Genomic DNA, 22,228 nt, shown 5'->3' on the forward strand with positions numbered 1-22,228 from the left:
GGGCCCGCAAAAGGAGAAAAAACGGAGACAATTGTGGCTCTGTATATTTTATCTTAAAAAAAAAAAAAAAAAGGAAAGAAAGAAAAGGGGCGGGGGAAAAAACCATCCCCACAAGGGGGTAAGGCCCCCAGTGGGCCCTGCCTGTTGTTCTCCCTGGCTCCAGAGACTTCTGCATAGGCCTTCGCTGCTTGCCAGCCAGTCTCCTCTTCCTGGGGCAGCAGCCACTGCTAAGCATCCTATCCCCACTTCTTGCTGAAGCCTGTTCCCCAGAGTCCTCAGGTGCACATCTGAGCTCCAGGGAAAGGGAGAACCAGTGGAAGCGCCAGTGTCCTGGGGCAAGCCAGAGCTTTGCTTGTCAGCAGACCCTCTGCCGGCACTCTAAGCAAGCACAGGGCAAGCCCCCCAGTTCAGTGTGTCCAGTGTCCAGCATGGAGACAGCACATGCATTGTGCAAGAGGAGCACAAGGGCCCAGGGGCTGCACGGTGGGGTTGGGCGAGGATGTCAGTACGCATCCACGTGTGTGTTTCACACCACTGCAGGCTGCTGTATCACAGGGCCTCAGTTCAAAGACACGCCTTCTGAACTCCCCCCAGTCCCACGCCAGAAGTGGGCAGTGAAGGAAAGGGCACGGGGTTAGCCTGTTGCTCCTGGGCCATCTGCAGTTCTCTGAAAGGGGCTGTAGGGCCCAAAGCCTCTGAATCCCCAGAATTAGTTGCTATCACTCTTGATGACGACCTCTACTCCGTGGTGCCTCAACTGAGCTCGTAGCAGCAGATTCTTGTTTTTAAGATCTTCCACCTACCATGGGAAGGAGGCAGTAAGGGAAATAGGTAGCAAAGTTGGCACAGCCAAGTCCCTGAACTTACTGGGACCCCCACCAGTGAGGAGGAAAAGATAAAGCCCTCTCTGTGGAAAACAAAATAGGGAGGCCCAAGCTGGGTTAGTGGTTAGGGAGGCTGAGGACAGCTATACTGAGGGTAGGGGGGGTCTGACCTGCTGTCGAAGCACATCATTGTCCAACTGCAGCTGGTCAAGCCCCTGCAGTTCTTCAGACAACCTGTGGTTACTCTGCCGAAGTTCCTGGATATAATCACAGGCTTTGGATAGAATTCCACCTTTACTCTGTAAGAAAAAGCCAACAAAATGAGGACTAGGATATAAGCTACCTGGCTTGCTTTCCAAAAGCATGTTTACACTTTGGACCTCATTTTCCCTTAAGGATGGTGAAATAACATCTCCCAGGGATTCAGGAACCTCAGAGAGAGATAGGAAAAGACTACTGCCATGTGTGCCCACTCTCTACCATTTCTGGAAACAATACCAGGAGACAGAATTCAGGCATCTTGCCCACTACCAGGGTCTTTCCATGACCTGGCCAGACTTGGTGCTCTCCATGGAGCAGTCTGGGATGATCTTGGACAGCTGTACAATCCAGTTGTTAATCTTGTCTCGGCGGCGGCGCTCCACTGTGGGGCAAAGTAGAGGACAAGGTGACTCAGGGAGAAGTCACCAAAGGCCCCAGGGTAAAATTACCTAACCTCTCCCCTCAACATCACTGCTATCCCCAATCCCACCAGACAGCTCCAAGCTTCAGACGCAGATCATACCTACCTTCATTATGCTGAGCCCTGCGTTTCTCATCCCGAGTTGTCCGGGGAGCTTCTGACTTCCTAACAACAGAGCCCAGAGCGGCCAGAGTGAGGGAGGGTCAAAAAATGAGATTGGAGTTTGGGGTGAGGAATTACACCAAATCTGGAAGGAATCAAGACCATTTCTGGTAACTGAAAAGAAACAGGGTTACTCACGGGGAATAAGGGTGGGTCCTGGGGGCAATAGAGCGCTGGCTTCCTCCTTGCAACACTTCTTGTGGTGACATCATCACAAAGAACTGACCTATGAAGATGCACGGTAGGTTCTGTCAGGACATAGGCCTAGGAACCTCACCAAGCTCTAAGGCCAAGGCCCTGGGACCCTCCTCTAAAAAGGACATACTGCCTCCTGCTGGAAGGGCAGCCCCAGACTCACTGCCTGCCCAGGTCTTTGTGATCATTAAGGGATCATGAGTAAAGGCCCACTGCCCACCAGCCATGTCCCACAGCCTATCCTAGCCCCTCCAGCCAGCATCCTCACATAATATCTCACCAGTGCCAGGAGGGGTCGCCTGCCCCAGTAGTGCCTCTGAGCCCTGGGTGGTAACAACGGCCGCCGTACTCCCCGATGTGGTACCCCCTGCCCCATCTCCCACTGCAGTGCTGGGGAAGTAAGTATAGTGCGTCTCAGCAGCTGTCCCCTCTGTGTCAACTGCATCATCACTCGTGAACGCACCCTGGATCACAGCCTGGGAAGGGGAGCAAGAGCACGGAGACAAGTGACAGTTAAATACTTCCCATGAACTACTCTGCAGCTTCTATCCCTTGGGAGGAGGGAGGGAGAAACATCCAGAAAGGGAGAGTCCAGTGCTTTGGGTCAAGGCAGCCCTAGATGCTTCCCTATCCCTAGCGACACCTATCCTATTGGTTCCCTTCTTCATCTTACTACTCAGAGCTCTAGTCCCCTCTGCAGCCCACACCCCTGTACCTGGGTCATGGATTGAGTGGCAGGGTAGCCACTGATGGCACCAGTCCCCTCAGTCTGGCCATCCAGCTGCCCCTCAGACACCTGGATCACCCTGTACATCACCTAGAGGCGGGGAGGAAAGGGGAAGGAGGGGGAAGAGGGAACAAGAGAGTAAGTGCTAGGGATTCCAGGGTCCCTCATAAAGCTTCTCTCGGATAGGGCCCCCAAACAAGAATCCTTCAGAGACATATATTTAGCCTTTCCCCATATAGAGCTTTCAGCGTAGCCCCTACCCCACACCAGTCTCTACTCCAAACCTCATACTCCATCCCCCATCCCCTTCCCCCCAAATAGTCCACATCTTCACCTCATCCTCCAAACCAGGTTCTACCCATGACAGGTTCAATTACCTCCCTCAATCCCAACCCCAGGTAACACCTGCAGCCACCTGGCCCCCTCCCTTACCTGGCCCCCATTTTCAGTTCGGAAGACGTACTTGACGTTGGGGTCAGGGAAAGTGGCAGCTGACTGGATGCTGGCGATAGCCACACTGGTTGGGTCCTCCCCAGTTGCCACTGCGCCTGAATTAGGAAAAGGACAAGTCTGTGAGTTACTGCTTTTCTCCCTCTGTTGCACTTGCATGTCATTTATAAGAAGCTTGCACAGGTGATAGGCCCATGGGGTAGGGGAAGAGGCCACGATGGGCTCTTGGTCTCAGCTCAGTTCCGTTTCTCCCACTCACCTTCCTGAATCTGCACTGTCCCCTCTTCCGTTTCAGCTGTTTTCTGCTGCCTGTTTGTGAAGGGACAAGAGGAAGAATAAGGGAAAGTGAATTAAAAGCTCACTGGCCCAGTAACATATGGCTCCCAAACTCATTGGCATTCCCAACAGGTGCTAGGTTAGGTTAGAATAACAAGAGCTAGTATTTACTTAGCACTGAGCTAAGCACTTAACAGGCAATATCTTACTTAATACTAAGAACAGCACTATGAGTAGGAAGCACTACTTGCACTTTATAAACTGGAAACCAGATCACATTAGCAGGGTGATGTAGCTGGGACCTAAATCTAGGTCTGCCTGACTCCAGAGCCAGTGCTCTTAGCCATTTTGCATTCTCCCAGGCCTCCCATCTCCCATCCCAGACCCTACCTCTTCTTCACTCACCCCTTCATCTCTCTGTGAGGGAGCACATCCGAGGAACTGGTCCTTCTTTGGAAGTCTTCGTATCTCCTGCCTCACAGGCCTGAGTGCTAAGTCCTGGTAGGGATCAGGGAGTCTAGTGAGTCCAGGAAACTGAAAGCTCCCCTGTTTCTAGAACCTAGGCTCCCTGAAGACACATCCAGGAACATACACCAATCATCTGCAGGCGACAATCAGCTCTCTCCATTCTGATACTGAGGGCTGGCTACGGTGATTGAAAAAGCAACTCTACAAATGGTGCTCCGCGTCTCTCCAATTATCACTCCATCTCCTGATGGAGAGGGAATAATTATACTGCAAGACTGAGAAACAACATATTTCTGGATGGATTATTATTAAAGCTATTACGATCTGCCATGACATGGGGATTAGGAAGGGCCATGTTTAGACCACAGCTATCAAAAAACACAGGGCCGTGGATGCTGACGCTTCTTTCAGCCTCTCAGGCACATAGTGTACCTGTCCTCAAATCTAGGAAAGGGAAACCTGAAACCCATTGGAAAAACCTCCGGAACCATAGAGACCAGACTTGGCCCTCGGGCCCCTTTCTACTGACAGGGCTCTTGTTTGGGGGAGTCCAGCTTTATGTCATTCATTAAAGACCCTAAAGCCCAAGTGTATCATCTTCAGGCTCCTACTATTTTATTCACCAAGCCTTCCTGTAGCCTTTTAGCAACACAGTTGCTAAAATGTTGCCATGACAACTCCAAATCAACTGAGCCTCAGCAAAAAGGGGCGAAACTCCAGGTTCGGGGTTCGGAAAGAGACGAGACAATGGGGGAGGAATCCATCTACGAGGTGCCTGCCTTAAGACCGTTGACACCCGGGGCGGGGGGGGGGGTCGCGGACTGGGGAGGCGGGCAGGAAAAACAAAGGGCTGAGCAGACAGATGCCTCCAGAAAGAAACAGCTATGTAGTCCAAAGCGATAAAATAATCCCGACAAGAAAGGGGTAAGACTTTTGTAAATCCTCTACCCATAAGGTCCCCCAGACCTTTATCTTCAGCGAATGAGCCATGGAAAGCTTGTATCCAAAGTGTTAACCAAAAAAAAAAAAAAAAAGGAACTGAAAGTGAAACTGTCCGGAGGAAGTAGCGCTGCAAGAAGATCCCAGCCCCTAAGGGAGAAGTAGCACCAGTGTTTCGAGACCACCTTACCTCTCCATCCTCAAGCCTGCGGAGGAAGTGCCCCTCTGAGGCTTGCAGCGCTGACAGCAGAAGGAAGCAATGAAACAGAGGCCAGGGCACAGGAGGCGTCTCTATGGCCCACAGCTGTCAGACAGGGGCAGCCTCTGAGGACACCCAGCAACGGGATCAGGCTACTTATTCAAATCTTATGTGGACATCGGGAAGCATTTCCTGAGCATTAGGGGTATGCGACACGGAGAGCGGGCTAGCATGTTGTGGCGTGCACGCTCAGGGAACGAGGGCCCTGCAAGAGCCCTAAGTCTCGACACAAAGGGAAAAAGAATCAAGTTCGCAAAGAAGTCAGGCGCCTAGACCTTGCCTGAGAATGCGGCGTCTCCCTGCAGGCCCACCAACCAGTAGGCGCTCAGCAGCTGAGCGCCGGCCAGGCGCGAGACCAGGAGCCCGCGCGGTGACCTGGCCAGCCCGGCCGGGCTCACCCCCAGCCTCCGCTGCTCCGCAGAGGTAGGAAAGGACACCGGGGGCTCAGCGGGCCCCGCAGTGTCCGGCCCAACGGCTCGCGGATAGCAGCGCGGGAGGGCGGGGACGTGTGCGCCCGGGGGCGGGGAGTGAGTTCGGCCCACAAAAGGGGGAGATAACGAACCAGGCACGGCCCCCTCCCTCAAAACAAAGGCTTCCGCCCCAGGAGTTCCTGAACCTAAAAAACGGAAACAAAATCGAGGCTGCTCTGCCTCGCCGGCGCACCCAGTCTCCAGACTCCCGCCGTGTCCTGCACTCACCGGCCAAGGCAGCTTCAGCCGCCGATCTCCCCCCAACCGTGTTCTCCCTCTCCGGACTGGGGTATCTCCAAAGACAGCTGATCATGCGCACTCCCAGCCCGCACCCATGTTGGTGAGGGGCGGAAGTGTCTCTCTGGACCCGCCCAGGCTACTCAGCCTCTGAGTCGCCCCACTTCCGTTCGCTCCATCTTGATGAGGGCTTGGATGGGGCGTGTTGTGGGTGTTGCTGGGTCAGCGAAGAAGCAATGCTCAGGGATTTCGGGACAATGGCCTTGAAGTCCTAGTCGCTTTCGTCCTAGTCCAAGAACGGGAGAAGGACGACTAACTTGGTGCTACCATTTTTCTGCTGGACAGTGCCTTTTTAGTTCCAGGAGAAGGGAGTGAGAGAGGCCAGCTTAGATCAAGAGAGGGACATCGGATGGAGGCGCCATCTTTAACAAAGGACATCTTTTTTAAGTTTTCTGTTGGAGATTAGGACATATCTGGGCATACATAGAATTTGTATTAGCGTTAGCGGTCACCCAAAGACCCCCAAGGCTTATGGTTTTTGTGAGGCTCAGAGTTTCTGTGAGAGGTATCTTGATTCCCATTCTTTTCAGTCAAGACCTACCCTTAATGGATTTGGAGTAGTGTGGTGTAATAGGAAGAGTTCACACTCTGGAGCCAGACAAACTCGGGTCTCAGACCTAACCTCTGCCACTTCTTAGTTCTGAGACTTTTGGCAACGTTTGACTTAACATTGGTTTCCTCATCTGTAAATGGAGATTACAAGTACCAACCTTATAGAATTATTAGGTGGACCAAATAAAATCAAGAGTGTAGATTCTGTGCACATAGAATACCTAGCCTTTACTGGCATATAATGAGCATTATGTAAATATAAGTTTCTCTTCCGTATTTCCTGACCACCATGAACCCAGCTCTAGTTTCTAGCTACAGGTCTTCACGACAACAACTTAGGAAGAGCACCCAAATAATAAAAAAAGAAAAACACAACGTTTGGCCAAACGTATCACTCAAGACTTTAATAAGAATAATGAGGGCTTCCCTGGTGGCGCAGTGGTTGAGAATCTGCCTGCTAATGCAGGGGACACGGGTTCGAGCCCTGGTCTGGGAAGATCCCACATGCCGCGGAGCAGCTGGGCCCGTGAGCCACAATTACTGAGCCTGCGCGTCTGGAGCCAGTGCTCCGCAACGAGAGAGGCCGCGATAGTGAGAGGCCCGCGCACCGCGATGAAGAGTGGCCCCCGCTTGCCGCAACTAAAGCCCTCGCACAGAAACGAAGACTCAACACAGCCAAAAGGAAATATAAAAATAAATAAATAAATAAAATATTAAAAAAAAAAAAAAAAAAGAATAATGAGACACCACACTACTTATGTGTAAAAATACAACGTTTATTCTGAGACATTGCCCCTCGGGACGTGTGGCCCCAGCCTGTCGGGAGAAGCAGTCCCAGGGCCTGAGTGACGCCATTCCCCTTCCCTAAAATAGGAAGTTATTCCAAAGGAGAAAGGAGAGGCCAGAGAGATCTATACAAGTCCTCTCTTCCTTGAGACGCAGGGAGGCAGAGGGTGGGGGAGCTGGGAAGGGAGCCAGTCCCTCCAACAAATACTCCGCATTCAAAGTTTCCTGCACATTTTCCTCCTAATCTGGAGTTAAGAGGAGCAAGAGGTGTCCCAGGGCCCAAGAGTAGAACAAGGATGGGTAACTCTAGAAGTGTTTGTATGTAACAGGCTCTGATCTGGCCCTGACCCCTGCCTCTACTCTGGACTTCCATGAAGAGAGGTTCATTGCCTAAGAGGGCAGGAACTTGGCTGGAGTTCTGCCTTCATTCTTCACGTTGAGAAACCGTTAAGTTTGCCGCCTACTCTTTGTTCCCTTTGGCCAATGACCCCACTCTCTGGGAACAGGATCTTGGTGACTGTCTCTGGAATCTCGTAAGGGATAAGTGCTTTGTGTCTGAGACAACCTCAGGTAAACGGACCAAGACGTGCCTCCCACGGTCATGAAGAGAAGCTGGAGGGCCAAAACCTATAAAGTTGGGCACTAAAGCTGCTCAGGCTGCCGAAGAGACAGCTGAGAGACCCTGGAGACAGCTACTGTCCCCTCTGCCCAGTGCTCTGGCCCTAATCACAGTGCCTCACCTTTCCCAGAGTTAGCCTGTGTTTCAAATGCATACGATCGGCGCTGGGGGGACGTAACGGGCTCAGGGAGCTGGGGTTCTCTCGGGGGCAGACTAAACCGACTCCGGGGTCCAGACCCTTCTGTGCCTTCAGCCGGGAGCTCCAGGCAGCTAAGGGGCCGAGGACAATAGGCGGGGATCATGCTATAGGGGGAGGTTTTGGGGATGAGGCTGTAGTCCCCAGCCCCAGTACAGGTCTGGGTCCGCCGAACTGCCTGAGCTTCAGTCCTCTGGCGGTCCCGGGCCAGGGCCACAGCAGCATCAAAGGAAAGACTGCCCCCATTCCTCCAAGAGGAGCGGGAGGCTCGGGACCCCCAGGCCCATTCCCCAGGAGTTCCATCAAGCCGGCCAGGCCTTGGGCATGGGTTTGCTGGTGCCACGTGGATCTTGCCACACATTGCACTGGGCATCTTGGCAAACTGTGGTTTGGGGGGCACCACAGGCACAGAGCGGACCTGTTGGACCTGAACCAGGGTGGAAGCCAGGCGCATGCTCACACCACCAGCTGAGCCGAGGGGACTGGGCTGCCCCTCAGGATCCAGCTCCTCTGGCCGGCGTGGCTGTGGGGCTGCCTGTTCTGTCTCAGAGGACTGGGCATTACCCTCTTTGGCACTGTCAACCTCCAGAGACTCTACAGGTGACACTTCAGGGAGGGAGCCCTCTTCTAAATGGTCACCTCCAGCCCTCTGGTCTCCCTCAGCTTCTCCGTCTCCACACTCCCGTTCCTTGCTGACCTCCCCTGCTCCTCCTTCAGCTGCTTCTTCTGGTATTCTGCTATCTTCACCATCTCCTTGGTCTTCTCTTGCCTCTTGGTTCTCATCCCCCCCCTGCCCTTTGACCTCATCTTCTCTGCCTCCTTCAGCCTCTTGTTTGTGTACAACTTCCCAGCTCTCTTCAGCAGTTTGGTTTTCCTGGGCCCCATCCTCTGGGTCCCTCCCGGCTTCTCCCTGGGCTTCATCTCCTTCCTCAGCTTCTTCTTCTCGCTCAGTCTTTCCTTCCTTCCCCTGGTCTTTACCCTGCTCCCCTCCTGTTTCCTCCACACCCTTAGCTTCCTCCATACTCTCATCCTCCTGCTGACCTTTGGACTCCTCTCCCTTGGCGTCTGTCTCCTCTCTCTCTTCCCCGCATCTTTCGCTCAAACTGTCAATCACCTTTTGGCTTCCCTCAGCCTCCACTCCGTCCTCACTGGCCTCTGCACCCTCCACTTCACTCTCTGGGCTCCCCTCAGCCTCCTCCCTGATGTCCCCTCTACTTCCAGGCTCAGCCTCCTTGTCCTCCTCAACTTCCCAGAACGCCTGTTCTCCCTCAGCCTGTCCTGGAGCCTCCTGTCTTCCAGACCCTGTTCCCTTTTCCTCTAGACTGCCTGAACCCTCCCAGGTCGGGAGTTCGGGCCCCAGAAGGGGACTTAGGTCATCATAGGCACTCAGGAAGACTTCCTCCCCACTTTCCTCCTCTGCTTCAGGCCTGGAGCCAGGAGAGTCCAGGGAACAGCAGCTGGGAGCCAGGACAAACTGAGCCTCATCCAGAGACAGGTCATCCAGGGGTGGCTCCACAGAGAACTCCTCCACCTGTAAGCACAGCATCGTGGCTCAGGACCACGTGGCCCTGTCCACCCTCTGGATTCCTTAGCACCCCCGAACCCAGCACAGCGCCTCCTTACCTGAGGCCCAACTCCCAGGAGCTCCTCCAGGTAGCCCATCCCAGGGTCGTCCTCCCCAGGGGAGAAGGCTGCTCCTGCTGGTCCTGCCTTGACCACCTCCCCATCCACCACCCCCACCCACTCGGCCTCTGAGCTGCTTGAGTCCTCTAGGAAGGAGAAGGAATCCTGCACCTCCTGGGACAGGCAGTCCTCCAGGGCAGGGGTCATGTCCGCTGGGCCTGAGTCAGCCAGGGGACCTGGGGCTGGACTTGCCTCCAACTTCTCATCTGTTGGGAGAAAGGTAGTCCCAGGAATACAAAGGTCAAGACCAGCCCTGACCCTTTCCAATGTGAGTCTTCCTAGCATTGCTACACTATGGGCCCAACATTCCCAGCATAGATACTCCATGTGGCCGATCCTCTCAGACCAATATCCCTAACTATTGGCTTATAGCCACCTTTATTGAGCTCCTACCAGGTGCCAAGCACTGTGCTATACATTTTATAATGCATTATCTTATTTTTTCCATAAAACAACCCTATAATGTAGGGTATTTATCCCCATTTTATACATGAGGAAAGTGAGACTCAGAGAGAATTGTCCATGGTCACACAAACAATGAGTGGCACAGCCAAAATTTGAATCCAAGACTACTTAACTCTATAGCCCTTATCCTTACCCAGTACCCAGTGCTGCCTCAGTACTTCTCATTATTGACACTTCAGCAACTGGAGTCAGAGCAAAGATCAGATCCCAGCTCTGCCACCTCCTACCAAATTGCTTAACCTAAGTCTCAGGTTCCACTGCTGTAATATAAGGATAACAACAATACCTGTGTCAACATTATGAGAAAATGAAATGAGCTAATGCCTTCAAAGTCCTTAACAAAGCACATCATAAACTCTCGACAAGTGTTAGCTATTAGTATTAATATTATTATTATTACCATCATCTATGATATATTCCCACTTTGTACTTAGTAATCCCTGCTGTATATATCTGACACAGATCCCCATTCTTGGGTATATCAGTGATCTAAGGCTGCCAGAGATCCTCTCTGCAAGAATTTCACACAACCTGATAATATTACTGGATTCCCCCAATCTTGAATCCGGGGAGGCAGCTAAAGATAACCACCCAAAGCCCAGAGCAGATTCCCCAGCATCGAAGCCTCAGCCTAGCGTTCTAGTCCCCTCTCCCAGCCCTGGGCAATCCTTGAATCCTCACCTGGGGGGCCAGGGCCAAGGCCAGGGCCAGAGCCAGGGCCAGAGGCAGGGCTTGGCCGGGGCTGTAGGGTGGGGTACTCAAGACCACGGGCAAACCCGGCCAAGGAGACGTTAGAGATGATGCCTGGGGATATGTTGAGCATAGAACTGATGTGTGGTGGGAGGTTGACATCGTAGGGCTCCGAGATGTGGACGCCGGCACGGCGCTGTGCATGGCTGCTGCCCCCAGCACGGATTGCTGACCGCCCAGGTCGTGGTGTGCCGGGCTCAGAGCTCGTGCCACCCAGTGCCTCCGCCTCAGGCTCCTGTTCACCCTCTGCTGCATCCACAGAATCATTCTCCAAGCTCGCCAGCAGCAGTGGGGCTGGTCGAGGACTGCTGCGTCCCACCAGCCCCTCTGGCTCTGTGGAGGAGAGAGAGGTAGGCAACAGCCTCTGCAAGGGGACTGGACACCTCAGAAAGGCTCTGGAGAGTGCCCTCTGTTTTCTCTAGCCTGGAAGACACCAGGCCCAGCTTCCCTTAGCCGCTACTGCAAACCTTACACAGCCAGCAGGTCAGAGGTCACCCCACCAACATCTACTTAGGAACCCCCTTCCCTCCCTGGAGGTACAGTCACTAGCCGTCACTACCCGCGCCCCGCCTTGACACACACACACACACACACACACACACACACACACACAAGAGTGCACACCTGTACTCACCATCACTGACCCCAGCCACGGCACTCAGTGAGTCCATGCTCTTGGCTGGCCGCAGACTCCCCTTATCAGATTTGTCCTCTGCAAGACAGGGACGTGCGTAGAGCCAGGGCCTGGCACACCCTCAGCAGAGCTCCCCCTACATCTCCCCAGACTTACCCCTGTCCTCAGCCCCCCGTGGAAGTTTACGCTTGGTCTCATGGCCAGAGCGACCCAGATTGAAGATGGATCTCCACTTCCTGACCTTCAAAGACCCCTTCCTCCTGGAGGGGATGGAGAAATCACTGCAGTTGCAGCCTGGTGGCCAGTGCAGGGGAGGAGGGCCCAGGAAGAAGGCCTTACTTGTGCTCTGCAATCTCTATGATAGTGTGATAAGGCCGCATCTGTGGGGGTCCATCACCAGCCTGCAGTATGCTAGGCAGGTGGTAGGGCAGGGATCGGGGCATAAGGTCCTCGGGGCTGCCTGACACCCGGACCCCTGGAAGTGATCGCCATCCACTTTCCACCTCACCACCTAGGAAAAGAAGAGGAATTGGCCAGCCAGGAACAGCGAGAGGGCTATGGGTACCGAGCTTCTCACTGCACCCTCCCACTCACCAACCACCATGCTAGGGATATACCTGGAGGCAGACCCTCTGTGTCTAGCTCCTCAAGAGGGAGTCCTCAGGGCCAAAGGGAGCCAGGAGATCCCAGGACATCGGCCCAGTGGGCCGGGGGTGGGAATGATCCTTCACTAGCCTTGAGAACCAGGATGGATGGTGATTAAGAGGTCAAGTTATGCCCTGGACGGAGAGCAGAAGAGGCCTACTCAAGTCCTGACTGCACCATTCTCTCTGCAGGGTCTTCTCCACGTGACCATAAGCAACAACACTTTATGAGACCCAGTTCTGTCATCTGCAAAGCAGGGAGACTGAACTAGATGATCTTGGAGGCTCTCTATAACTCTGACATGACTCCCAGACAGAGAGTGGTGATTTGGTGAGTTGGAAGGACACTGACCAGAGAGAGCCGCACCCTCAAAGAGCTGGTCCACATGTGTGAGGATGAACTCGACGACAATGGACTGCACCCGCACCTCCATGAAGGCTGCTGTCCCATTGAAGCCTGAGGCCTCTATGTCCTTAGACCTGTGGAGATGTGGAGTTATTCTCCCCCAGCCCCACCACACTTTCCCATTCGAATTCTCCCTAAAAATATCTTATACCCTTTCCCCTGAATGCCATTAACCCCATCTTCACCTCTTAATCTACATGCATGATTCAAGTCTCAAATGGCCACTTCCTCCAGGAAGCCTTCTTGGACACCCTCCTCAGGATTAATCTCTACCTCCTCTGCACACCAGGGTGCCTTGTGTATAACGAATCTCAGGACTTCTCATAGTCTGCCTTGCACCACAGGGAGTGACATGCAGCCCACTTCTCCGAGACATTTGCTCAACAAACGTTTGACAAGGATCCCCCCCACCCCTTCCTGCTCCAGTCCCTGAGTTAAGTGATGCAGTGTAAGATAACACAAAGGTCTGGGAATTCCCTGGCAGTCCAGTGGTTAGGACTCCGTCCTTCCACTGCAGGGGGCACGGGTTCGATCTTTGGTCAGGGAACTAAGATCCCGCATGCCACTCAGTGTGGACAAAAAAGAAAAAAAAGAAAGCACAAAGGCTCTGTCCTTAGGGACTTTACTCAAGCTCAGAGAAGGGGCTCACGTGGGTGAGCTCCATCGCACTCAATGTGATCCTGAAACTTCCTGTTCTCACCGGGTGAGACCCCTCTCCAGTGCACCCACACAGTCACACACCATCCTCGAGCAGCTTCCCAGGGGCTAGGCTCTGCCAGGATCCCCACACACACACCCACCTCAGCAGGTTGGGGGCCCACACGATGGCCAGGTTGCGGGCGTGCATATTGGTCTGGGCACTCAATGAGGCCATGTGCACCAAGTGCCGCATGAGGAACTCCAGGGTCCTGCAGAAAGGGGGCGTCATGGGGTAGAGCTCACAAAGGGAGCACTCAGGCAGAGGCAGGATTGAGGTGTGGGAGCAGGAAGAGAAGTGACAAGTCAAGGCCCCAGGTGGAGAGAGAGGCTGGGCTGAGTGGGGTAAGTCGGGACTCTGGGTGGGAAGGAGCCCCACACACCTGTAGTTTGGGACAGGGAGTTCTCGAAGCACCTCTAGGATCTTGACCAAGCGCTCAGGTTCCAGTTGCACTGCCACAGCCTCCTGGTTGAAATCAAGGAGCAGGAGTCAGTGACCCAGCGCTGCCCCTGCTTCCTCCCCAGAGTTCTGAGCCAAACTCTCAGAAACAGTCTGTGCTGTACTCCACTCCATCCCCCAGGTTGAATCATCGAAGCACACTGACGTAGAATTTGGGTCCCACAGGACCTGCCGATGAATCTTGGCTATGCCACTTAATAGCTTTGTGACCTTGAGCCACTCACTGCCACTCTCTGCCTTCGCATCCTCATCAGTAGTGCTCTGGTTCTGGAACACATCAGGTTCCACCCTGTGGGTGCCCCAGGGGCCATGGAGTTGATTTCAAGGTGTCCAGGAAGGCCCATGCCCACCCATTCTGTCCTGTATGGGCTGAATGGCATGCCCTGGTATTCAGGGTCTCTAAGTGATGTCATGCTCAATAAAATGCAACTTAATTTAAAAGTGTTACTCAATTCAAGAGAGCGCTTTTGTCATGTATTTTCTTTTTCAAAAGATGTTGAACACACGATCACAGTTCATGGAAGGGCACTCTTGAAAAAATCATTGACTTCCTAAAAGGGTTCTCATTCCCTTAAATGTAGGGAAGCTCTGGTCTAGGTGATTTCCAAGGGCTTTCCAGCTTCTGCTCTCTGTCTGACCTCTCCTCTCCCCCAATCTCACCCTGCACTGTGTGCACTTTGCAGGGAAAGGAGGAACAATGAAGAGCAGAGGGACAGGGGAGGGCAGAGGTTGCAGGGCTACGAGACTTGTAAGGGAGGGGTCTTTTCATTTTCATGTGGTCTCTGTCATGCAGGATCCCTAGAACTCGGTCTGGCATTGGACACATCTGGGATGCCAAAACCACAGAGGTCACCCTCAGCCTTCTCTTCCCCCCACCCCGCTGTCACTCAACTCACAGCAAACTTGTCATAGAGCCGGTAAGTGAGCAGGGGGTCTGGCAGCTCTCTGAAATAGGCCTTGCACAGGGAGGAGACGCAGTGAATGTCCTGAAGGTAAACATCTCGCCGCAGGTCTGGCTTCCGCTCAGCCTCAAACTCCTGCCTGGGGAGGTGCAGAGTGGTCAGGAGTGGTGACGGTCTGGGGAGATGGAGGGACCCTCACCTACATTAAATCTATGATTTGAGGGACCCTCACCTAGGGAGAGCTGTAGAGATGAGCTCCAGGCAGGGTCAAGGGTCAACATGTATGAATCTTGGAAGGAAGAGGTTGGGGCGTGTGTATACGTGAGGCAGCAAGTATAAGGCATTGTGTCTGTCAACGTGCAGAGTGGATGTTGAGATGGGTAAGTGGATAGGTGAATGGATCTATGCATGAACAAGGGTACATATCAGGATGTAGAGTCGGTGTGAGTAGCAATGTAGGGGCATGTAGGAGTCGGTAGAAGTGGGGGAATGAGCCTAAATGTGTGTTTCTGGGTATGTGTAAAGATGGAGCAGTGTAACTCTCAGAAGGGAACATAAGTGTAAATCTTCATGACCTTGGATTAGGCAACAGTTTCTTGGATATGACACCAAAAGCACATGCAACCAAAGGAAAAAAATAGATCAATTTAACATCAAAATTACAAACTGTTGTGTACCAAAAGACCCTATCAAGGAAATGAAGACAACCCACAGAATGGGAGAACATATTTGCAAATCATAGATTTAATAAGTGTCTAATATCCAGAATACATAAAGAACTCTTACAACTCAAAAGACACAAATAACCTAATTTTTAAATGAGCAGAGATTTGAATAGACATTTCTCCAAAGATACACAAATGGCTAATAAGCACATAGAAGGTGTTCGACATAATTAGGTATTAGGGAAATGCAAATACAGATGAAATATCACTTCACACACATTAGGGTGGTTATAATCAAAAGGACACACAGTAACAAGTGTTGGCTGGGATGTGGAGAAATTGGAACCCTCATACATTGCTGGTAGGAATGTAAAATGATGCAACTCCTATAGAAAACAGTTTGGCAGTTTCTTAAAAAGTTAGACATAGAGTTACCATACGACCCAGAAGTTCCACTCTTAGGTATATACTCACGAGAACTGAAACCATATGGCCACACAAATACTTGTACACAAATGTTTATAGCAGCATTAATCATAACAGCCGAAAGGTGGAAACAACCCAAATAGCCATCAACTGATGAATGGGTAGACAAATGTGATAATGCCACACAGTGGAATACTATTCAGCCATAAAAAGAAATGAAGTACTGGTACATGCAACAATATGCACGAACCCTGAAAACATGCTAAGTAAAAAAAGCCAGACACAGAAATTTACAATTATATGATTCCGCTTATGTGAAATGTCCAGAATAGGCAACTCCATAGAGACAGAAAGTAGACTAGCGGTTGCCAGGGGCTGGGGGAGAAGGGCAATGTGGAGTGACTGCTAAGGGGTACAGGGTTTCTTTTGAGGTTGATGAAATGCTCTGGAATTAGACAGCGGTGGTTGCATAACCTTGTAAATGTACTAAAAACCACTGAATTACACATTTGTTTTGAATTATACATTTTTAAATGGTGAATTTTATGGCATGTGAATTATATCTAAATTTGTTTTTAAAGCTGGGTGGGTGCATGTGGGAGGGGAGGGGTGTGTGTGTGTGTACATGCGTGTGCACACACACATGCATGCATGCAGGCTAGCCTGTGGGGAGTGTGGGGCATGGTGTCAATCTTTCCCGAGGAGACTAGAGCTCCTCCCTTGGACAGTATCTATCATCTATGTTTCCTTCTCCCCAAATCCCCTCACCCCTATGGTTCCTGGCCTCCTGGCCACAGAGCCCTCCCCTCACTGCCTGACTCACCGGAGCTTCTGGATGTTGGAAGAGACCCCTGAGAGGCGGTAGATCCCATCCACCACTCCATACTCCTCCACAAACTCTGCACAGCTCCTTAGCACCTGGGGCACTGGGAACACAGATGGGGCAGAGAAAGAGAAATCAGAAGGTCTGGGAGGTCAGAGACTACAGGGGGTCTGAGAAATGGATGTGTCAGGGAAGGGGGCTTGGGAAGACTGAAGGCAAAGCTCGTGGAATAAAAACTTGTCAGAAAGATTCTTGCAGGACATCAGGTCCAGCCTGCCAACCCGTTACAATCTCTCTGCCCATTGGGTCTAGAGTCTCGGCATAAACTCCCCCAGTAAGGGGGAGCTCAATGCCTCCCCAGACTGCCCATTTCTGTTAGAAAGTTCTGCCTTTGTTGACCTGAAATTCTCTTTCTCTGTAATTACTAGTTGCTATTACAGAAATTTTAAAGGGACAGCGATGTGATTGCAAGAGGACTCAGGGTGAAGGACTGGTCTCGAAAGCGCGTTTACGTAACACTTTACATAAGATAAAGGAACGTTAGCTCTTGCAACCAAAATGGAACAGAGCTGATGGGCATTATTGTGAAGCACCTCTTCTGGTGAGAGAATGCATGGATCTTAGATCTGCCATAGGAAGGTACATGAAATTGTGACAGACCTTCAGACAGGTCAGTTCAGGAGGGAAACAACTATATGCCAAGCACTATGCATTAGACATGAAAACTGAGGATCGTAGAAGTAATGAGTGTGCAGTATCACCCAGCTAGAGCCAGCATTCAAATCCAAGAGTGCAAAAAGTTGTATTCTCTCTCCCTTCTTCGGAGCCCTTCCCAGTTACTAGACTGTAAGCTCCTTAAGGACAAGATCTAAGTGTGACCCATCCTGCTGTTCCTCATCTTATTTGTCATGGTGTCTCAGTTGTGGGAAATCCTCAGAAACCGTGTGTTGAATCTCATCTCCACAAGGCCACATAGTTATCTCTCTAAAGCACTTCCATGCTTTACTTCTTTTTTTTTTTTAAGCACTTCCATGCTTTAAACCCTTTGCTACGTACACACTCTGCTCCACCCCAATCTTCAATGCTTAGCTTACAAACACAGAATAAAATAGAAGCTCCTCAACATGGTATACTGTATAAGACCTTTCACAAACCAGGTCCAGCTGCCATTCCAGCCTTAGCTCCAGACAGCTTCCCCAATAAATCCTATGATCCAGCACTTTCCTACTCCCTGAACAAGACTTGGTACCATCACTCATGTTTTCCCTTGCCTGGAAATGCCCTCCTCTCTGTCTCTGCCTGGTGAGCCCCTATGCATTCCTCAAAACACACTTCAGACATCACTTCCAATTCTGAACCCTTCGCTTACATCCATATTATACTTCCCAAGGTCCTTTGTTTATATCTGTACATAGTACTTATTGTACTTTGTTATGATTTGTATATTTTGTATCTATACCTTCTGACAAATAGTAACATCCTCCCCAGCGTCTAGCACAGTGTTGAAACAGAGCAGGTGCTCAAAAGATGCTTATTAAATTACTCAGTGAATTAGTCAATGAACTGGAGCTTTAATAGAGAATATTGCCTAAGACAAAACATTGAGTCCAATTAACTGAGACTCACCAGAGAAATTCCTGTCATGTGTTAGTGTCAGAAAAAGCTGTGCTTCTCCTAAACCACCTATTTTTTTCTTATGGGCTTTATGAATTTCATACCTGATTATGTTTACCTCTTTAACTACCAGGAAGCTCAGAGCCCATATCTTGGAACCATATAGAACCACCTGAAATGCATTTCTAGGTACTGATCTTACCCTTCCTGTTTTCCCTTCAACTCAATTCCTTCAGTCATTTATTCTTTTTGTAAAGTTTTGGGTTTTGCAAGTCATCCATCTCAAGCTCTTTGTGGAATTAAGTAAGTTAGAAATACAGATTGAAGAAAATCAATAAATCCATCAAACACTATTTTAAACCCTCTTTATATGACCTGGGGTCCACACCCTTTACCCTCCTGCACCCCAGAGCCAGGATTTGGGTGAGACAAGGAAAGCATCAAGGCTGCAAAATTTAAGCACTCACTCTTAGGGTTGTGCAAGTGCCAACTGTGCACATGCACGATCTTGAGAGTGAATGCCTCCTTAAGAAAGAAGCACCTAGGACTCCACTTGCCTGGCCCTGAGTGTGAGAGTGTCCTTACATTTTGCACCCTAGTCACCTCTCTTGCCTCACCTTAGTCCTGGCTCTACAGTTCACCATCCATCCCTTCAGGACATCTGCCCATTTGCCAGGGTCCCCTGAACTCAGGTTCCCAGCACTGAATGAAGAGATGAGGCAGACCCTCCTGGTTCAAGCTGTTGCTCTACTCTTGGGTGAATAATGCTACCCCAACTCTTTTGGCCATCACTCTGTTGACTCATAAATAGTTCGCTGTCACCTAAACCCCAGGTTGTTTTCACAGTAACTGCAATCAGTCCAGGTCTTCTCCATCCCATCCTTCTCTGTTGATTTTGAGTCTCCACAGGAGGCCTTTGAAGAAGGCATGCCTTTAAAGAAGGCATTTGAGAGCCTAAGGAGTCAGAGCCATAGAGGAAATGGGTCAAGGAGATGGGAGAAGAGATAATAGGATCAGAGGGATGGAGGAGTCAAGGAGACAGAGATAAGAGAAATGGGGTCAGAGGTAAAAGTTAGAGACATAGTTGGGGTGGTAGAGTCAAAGGGTGGGTCAGGGAGGAGGGCCTGAAGCTTAGGAAACTGGAGAATTGGAAACCTGAATAAGATCTCAAAGAGATAAATATTAGGAAAAGGAAGAACTCAATTCATATAAGGGCTCGGGGAGGAAGAGACCCACCTAGGGCAAAGAGCTGGGAGAGGGTGCTGAGATGGAGCGAAGCTGCAAGGATGGGGGAAACCAAGATAATCAGGGAGGATAAGTTGACCACAAACACAGCTCTCCTGGCCTGGGCTTTCATTTTTGCTGGATCTTGGCTTAAAGAGAGAAGCCATCACTGGCCTCTCTCTGTCCTTCCACTTTCCACCTGTCTATGCTAGGAGGAGCTGGGAGAAGGGGAGACGGCTGCCACTGCTGCTCTGGTGCCCAAGATACTCCTCCCCCCTTGGACTCAGGTGAGGTTCTGGTGAAGGGCAGGAGGTGCTTGGCTCTCTCTCTCTCTGGGATTCACTAGGATCAGGACCCAGCAACCAGATGCCTATCCCTTCCAGAGAACATGTCCCTCACCTTCTGGGAATGCTGACAGAGGCCAGGAAGGGATACAGGAGTGGGATCTGGGCTGGCTGTGAGTTCAGTGTCTCAACATGAGGTTGGCAGGGGGTCCACAGGGAAGGACAGCGCCAGGATGAGGAGGCTGAACTGAGGGTTTGCAGAGAACTGGAAGAACATCAGCCCCAATTAAATCATGTGGCCCTCACACAAGAGCCGTCATTCTCAAGAGGCATCCCTTGTAAAGGAGTCAACCCCACACTGGCGGCTGGGCTGTGCCCTGTTAGAAAAGAAAGAAAGGCACAGAGAAGACACTTCGGCTGTTTAACACCCTTCCTTGGGGCCTGGGCTTTCCCTTAACTGAGGTCAGTGGGATGGGGGCCTCTGGGGGAGGAGAAAAGGGGAAGGAGGTGTCTGGGGACACAGGGGCGGGGCTAAGAGCAGGAAATGAGCTGGGAACCACCATCACCCTCCCTCCACTGCAGGCGCACAGCCCAGAGCAGAGGACAAAGAGGAAATGACAGATTGGGGTGGAGGTGGGGGAGAAATCATGCCCTTCTTTGGGAGGAGGTCGAAGTACCAAAAAACAAGCTGGGCTGGGCAGTCAGGATACCTGCGTTCAGTTCCAAATCAAATCAAGAAATGTTTTTGAGTGTCTACTCCACACCAAGCACAGCTGGGAGCCAGTGTTGTCCCTGGTCCTGGGCGTTTCCAAACGCCCTCCAAGGTAACTCAGGGAGGATGCTTTCCACAGACAGTCCTCACCCCCACCCTCCTTTGTACCCTCTACCCCCATCTTCACACCAGGCCTCAGGCTGTCTCTCTTACGGTTCTGGTGTTCCCATTTTAGCAGCTTCTCCCCTCACCTTCCACTTTGAACCTGTTTCTCCTTTGCACAGAGAAAACCGGAGAATCAGAGAGACTGAGGGAGGGGACTATCCCCGCCCTGCACCTGTGGCCCAGCAAGGCTGCAGAGGGATCAGAGCCCCATAACCTCGTCTCCTCCAACCAGGAAACACCCATCCTCCCCATGTGCCATCCTCAGGCTCTCCAGGGGCCCTTCTCCTGTCTTTTTTCATTCAGACCTAAGGACCATCCATGCCCCTTCAGCCACTCATCTCCTGACCCTGTCCCCTCAGCCTTCCTCTCCTGTCCCCCAGCTGTCATCTTCTCACCTCTGTTTCTTCTACCTCTCCTGGGTCTCCAGTCTCTCCCTCCTCTCCTCTCAGTGCTCCCTCGGTGCCCCCATTCTCATCACCAGTCTCTTCACCCCCAGGCAGTCACACAAGGCTCTTCGCTGAGCCATATTTCCTGCCCTGCCTGCTCATCAGCTTCCTGGGGGTGACCCCAAGCCACTGCCCCTTCTCCATGAGCTCCTGGAAGCTGCTTCTGTACCCTCAGCCCAGATCAGGCTGGAGAAGCTCCACGTCTCCCCATCCACCCGACAGCACCTCCGGGTTGGCCTCCTTACCCTCCTGGCCTGAGTGCTGCAGGTGCTCCTGCAAGTCACACCCAAACACCCGCTCCTTCGAGCTGCCCTTCTTCTTTCCTTTCTGCCGAGACTTCATGGCCGGAGCCCCAGGGCTCTGGCCCGGCCACCTCTGTCCCCTAAGACCTTTGCCCTACTAGTCCCCCATGGGATCCCAAGCCAGCCTCTGGGCTTGGCCTGGCCCCAGGGGGGCAGGGCTCGGGACTGGGGGTGGAGGGTGGCCTGGGCAACGGGCAGCAGCTCCTGCCTCTGGGGCCCCGGCCACACGGAAGTGGCTGTGGAAGAGGAAGCTGCCAGGACCCCGGCAAGAAGTTGTGTCTCGTGGCCGGGCCTGGCACTCGCCTTTCTCGCCCTGCTCAGCCCTGGGGGGCAGGAAGCTGTGCAGCTCCTTAAACCCGCTTCCTGTTAGAGCATCTTTGCAACCACAGAGCTGGGGTGGGGGAGGTAGCTGACGTTCACATCCTCACCCATTGCTGGGCCTCCACTCATTGGTCAAGAGGAGGTGATGTCAGAGCCCTGGGGTGGGTGGTAGCGCCTGCGGCGTGAGCAGGTGACTGACACCCTTGGAGACCAGAATTCTGGGGTCTGAGGTGGAGACCCGAGACTTGCCTAGGAGGAGAGCAACACAGGGCTGTGCAAGGCATACCCAGGAGGGGGGATGCCCAGGCTTTGGCCCTGACCGGCCTGTAGTCTCAGTCAAGTCACATGACTTTGCTGAGCCTCAGTTTCAGCACATATAAAAAAATGAAGAGAGTGGACTAAAATGATCTTTAAATCTTTCCAACTCTAACATTCTGTGGAACTCATTTGAATTTTGGGTTCTTTGACTGTAAAAAGTTTACACTGTTGTCTACTTTCCAGGCCTGTTGTAGTGAGACTCCGATACAATACAGGGTATAAAATACTGCCAACTAAGGCACTGCCTGTCCTGGAAGGGCTTATAGTTCCACTGTCCGACCTCGACTCTCAGAGATGGCTGAAGGTCTTGTGGAGGCCATTTCTTTTCCCCCGTCCCCCATATAGTTCCAGGCAAACTAACTCCTCCGCTACTTGGGACCACAAGG

General features: G+C 51.9%; 2 protein-coding genes across 6 annotated transcripts; both read right to left on the reverse strand.

Annotated features, from left to right (window-relative positions):
- Nucleotides 1–37: 37 nt before the first annotated feature.
- Nucleotides 38–5,823, reverse strand: USF1 (upstream transcription factor 1). Of its 3 annotated transcripts, none has more exons than XM_007171740.2 (11): nucleotides 5,681–5,823; nucleotides 3,722–3,814; nucleotides 3,300–3,349; nucleotides 3,023–3,138; nucleotides 2,579–2,680; nucleotides 2,144–2,339; nucleotides 1,807–1,894; nucleotides 1,613–1,671; nucleotides 1,373–1,467; nucleotides 995–1,123; nucleotides 38–799 (listed from the first exon to the last, which is right to left on the reverse strand). In XM_007171740.2, the coding sequence occupies exons 2-11, from the start codon at nucleotides 3,727–3,729 to the stop codon at nucleotides 710–712; spliced, it is 933 nt and encodes a 310-aa protein (XP_007171802.1). In that variant the 5' UTR covers nucleotides 3,730–3,814; nucleotides 5,681–5,823; the 3' UTR covers nucleotides 38–709. The 3 variants fall into 3 exon arrangements, with proteins under 3 accessions (XP_007171802.1, XP_028019725.1, XP_007171803.1); XM_028163924.2 differs by lacking the exon at nucleotides 5,681–5,823 and adding an exon at nucleotides 4,914–5,628; XM_007171741.2 differs by lacking the exons at nucleotides 3,722–3,814; nucleotides 5,681–5,823 and having other exon boundaries at nucleotides 3,054–3,138; nucleotides 3,300–3,350.
- A 1,265-nt stretch (nucleotides 5,824–7,088) lies between these two features.
- ARHGAP30 (Rho GTPase activating protein 30) lies at nucleotides 7,089–22,169 on the reverse strand. 3 transcript variants are annotated; one of them, XM_007171739.3, is made up of 12 exons: nucleotides 21,147–22,169; nucleotides 16,457–16,559; nucleotides 14,537–14,681; nucleotides 13,564–13,646; nucleotides 13,285–13,392; nucleotides 12,431–12,558; nucleotides 11,774–11,945; nucleotides 11,591–11,694; nucleotides 11,435–11,512; nucleotides 10,732–10,854; nucleotides 9,526–9,791; nucleotides 7,089–9,433 (listed from the first exon to the last, which is right to left on the reverse strand). In XM_007171739.3, exons 1-12 carry the CDS (start codon nucleotides 21,241–21,243, stop codon nucleotides 7,814–7,816), a joined length of 3,027 nt encoding a protein of 1,008 aa, XP_007171801.1. In that variant the 5' UTR covers nucleotides 21,244–22,169; the 3' UTR covers nucleotides 7,089–7,813. The 3 variants fall into 3 exon arrangements, with proteins under 3 accessions (XP_007171801.1, XP_007171800.1, XP_007171799.1); XM_007171738.3 differs by having other exon boundaries at nucleotides 9,697–9,791; nucleotides 10,732–11,133; XM_007171737.3 differs by having other exon boundaries at nucleotides 10,732–11,133.
- Nucleotides 22,170–22,228: the final 59 nt, after the last annotated feature.

Source organism: Balaenoptera acutorostrata, chromosome 1, assembly GCF_949987535.1.
Source record: "Balaenoptera acutorostrata chromosome 1, mBalAcu1.1, whole genome shotgun sequence".
In the NCBI taxonomy this organism is placed as follows: Eukaryota; Metazoa; Chordata; class Mammalia; order Artiodactyla; family Balaenopteridae; genus Balaenoptera; species Balaenoptera acutorostrata.

Excerpts from the sequence above, each read along its gene's own strand:
- USF1 (XM_007171740.2), bottom strand. Across the intron at positions 1,895-2,143 it reads GGCGACCCCTCCTGGCACTG|GTCAGTTCTTTGTGATGATG; the intron begins GTGAGATATTAT and ends GCATCTTCATAG. Across the intron at positions 800-994 it reads ATGATGTGCTTCGACAGCAG|GTGGAAGATCTTAAAAACAA; the intron begins GTCAGACCCCCC and ends TTCCCATGGTAG.
- ARHGAP30 (XM_007171737.3), bottom strand. The coding sequence starts at position 21,243 with ATGAAGTCTCGGCAGAAAGGAAAGAAGAAGGGCAGCTCGAAGGAGCGG. Across the intron at positions 13,647-14,536 it reads GGCTCTATGACAAGTTTGCT|GAGGCTGTGGCAGTGCAACT; the intron begins GTGAGTTGAGTG and ends GATTTCAACCAG. Across the intron at positions 9,792-10,731 it reads CCTTGGCCCTGGCCCCCCAG|ATGAGAAGTTGGAGGCAAGT; the intron begins GTGAGGATTCAA and ends TTCTCCCAACAG.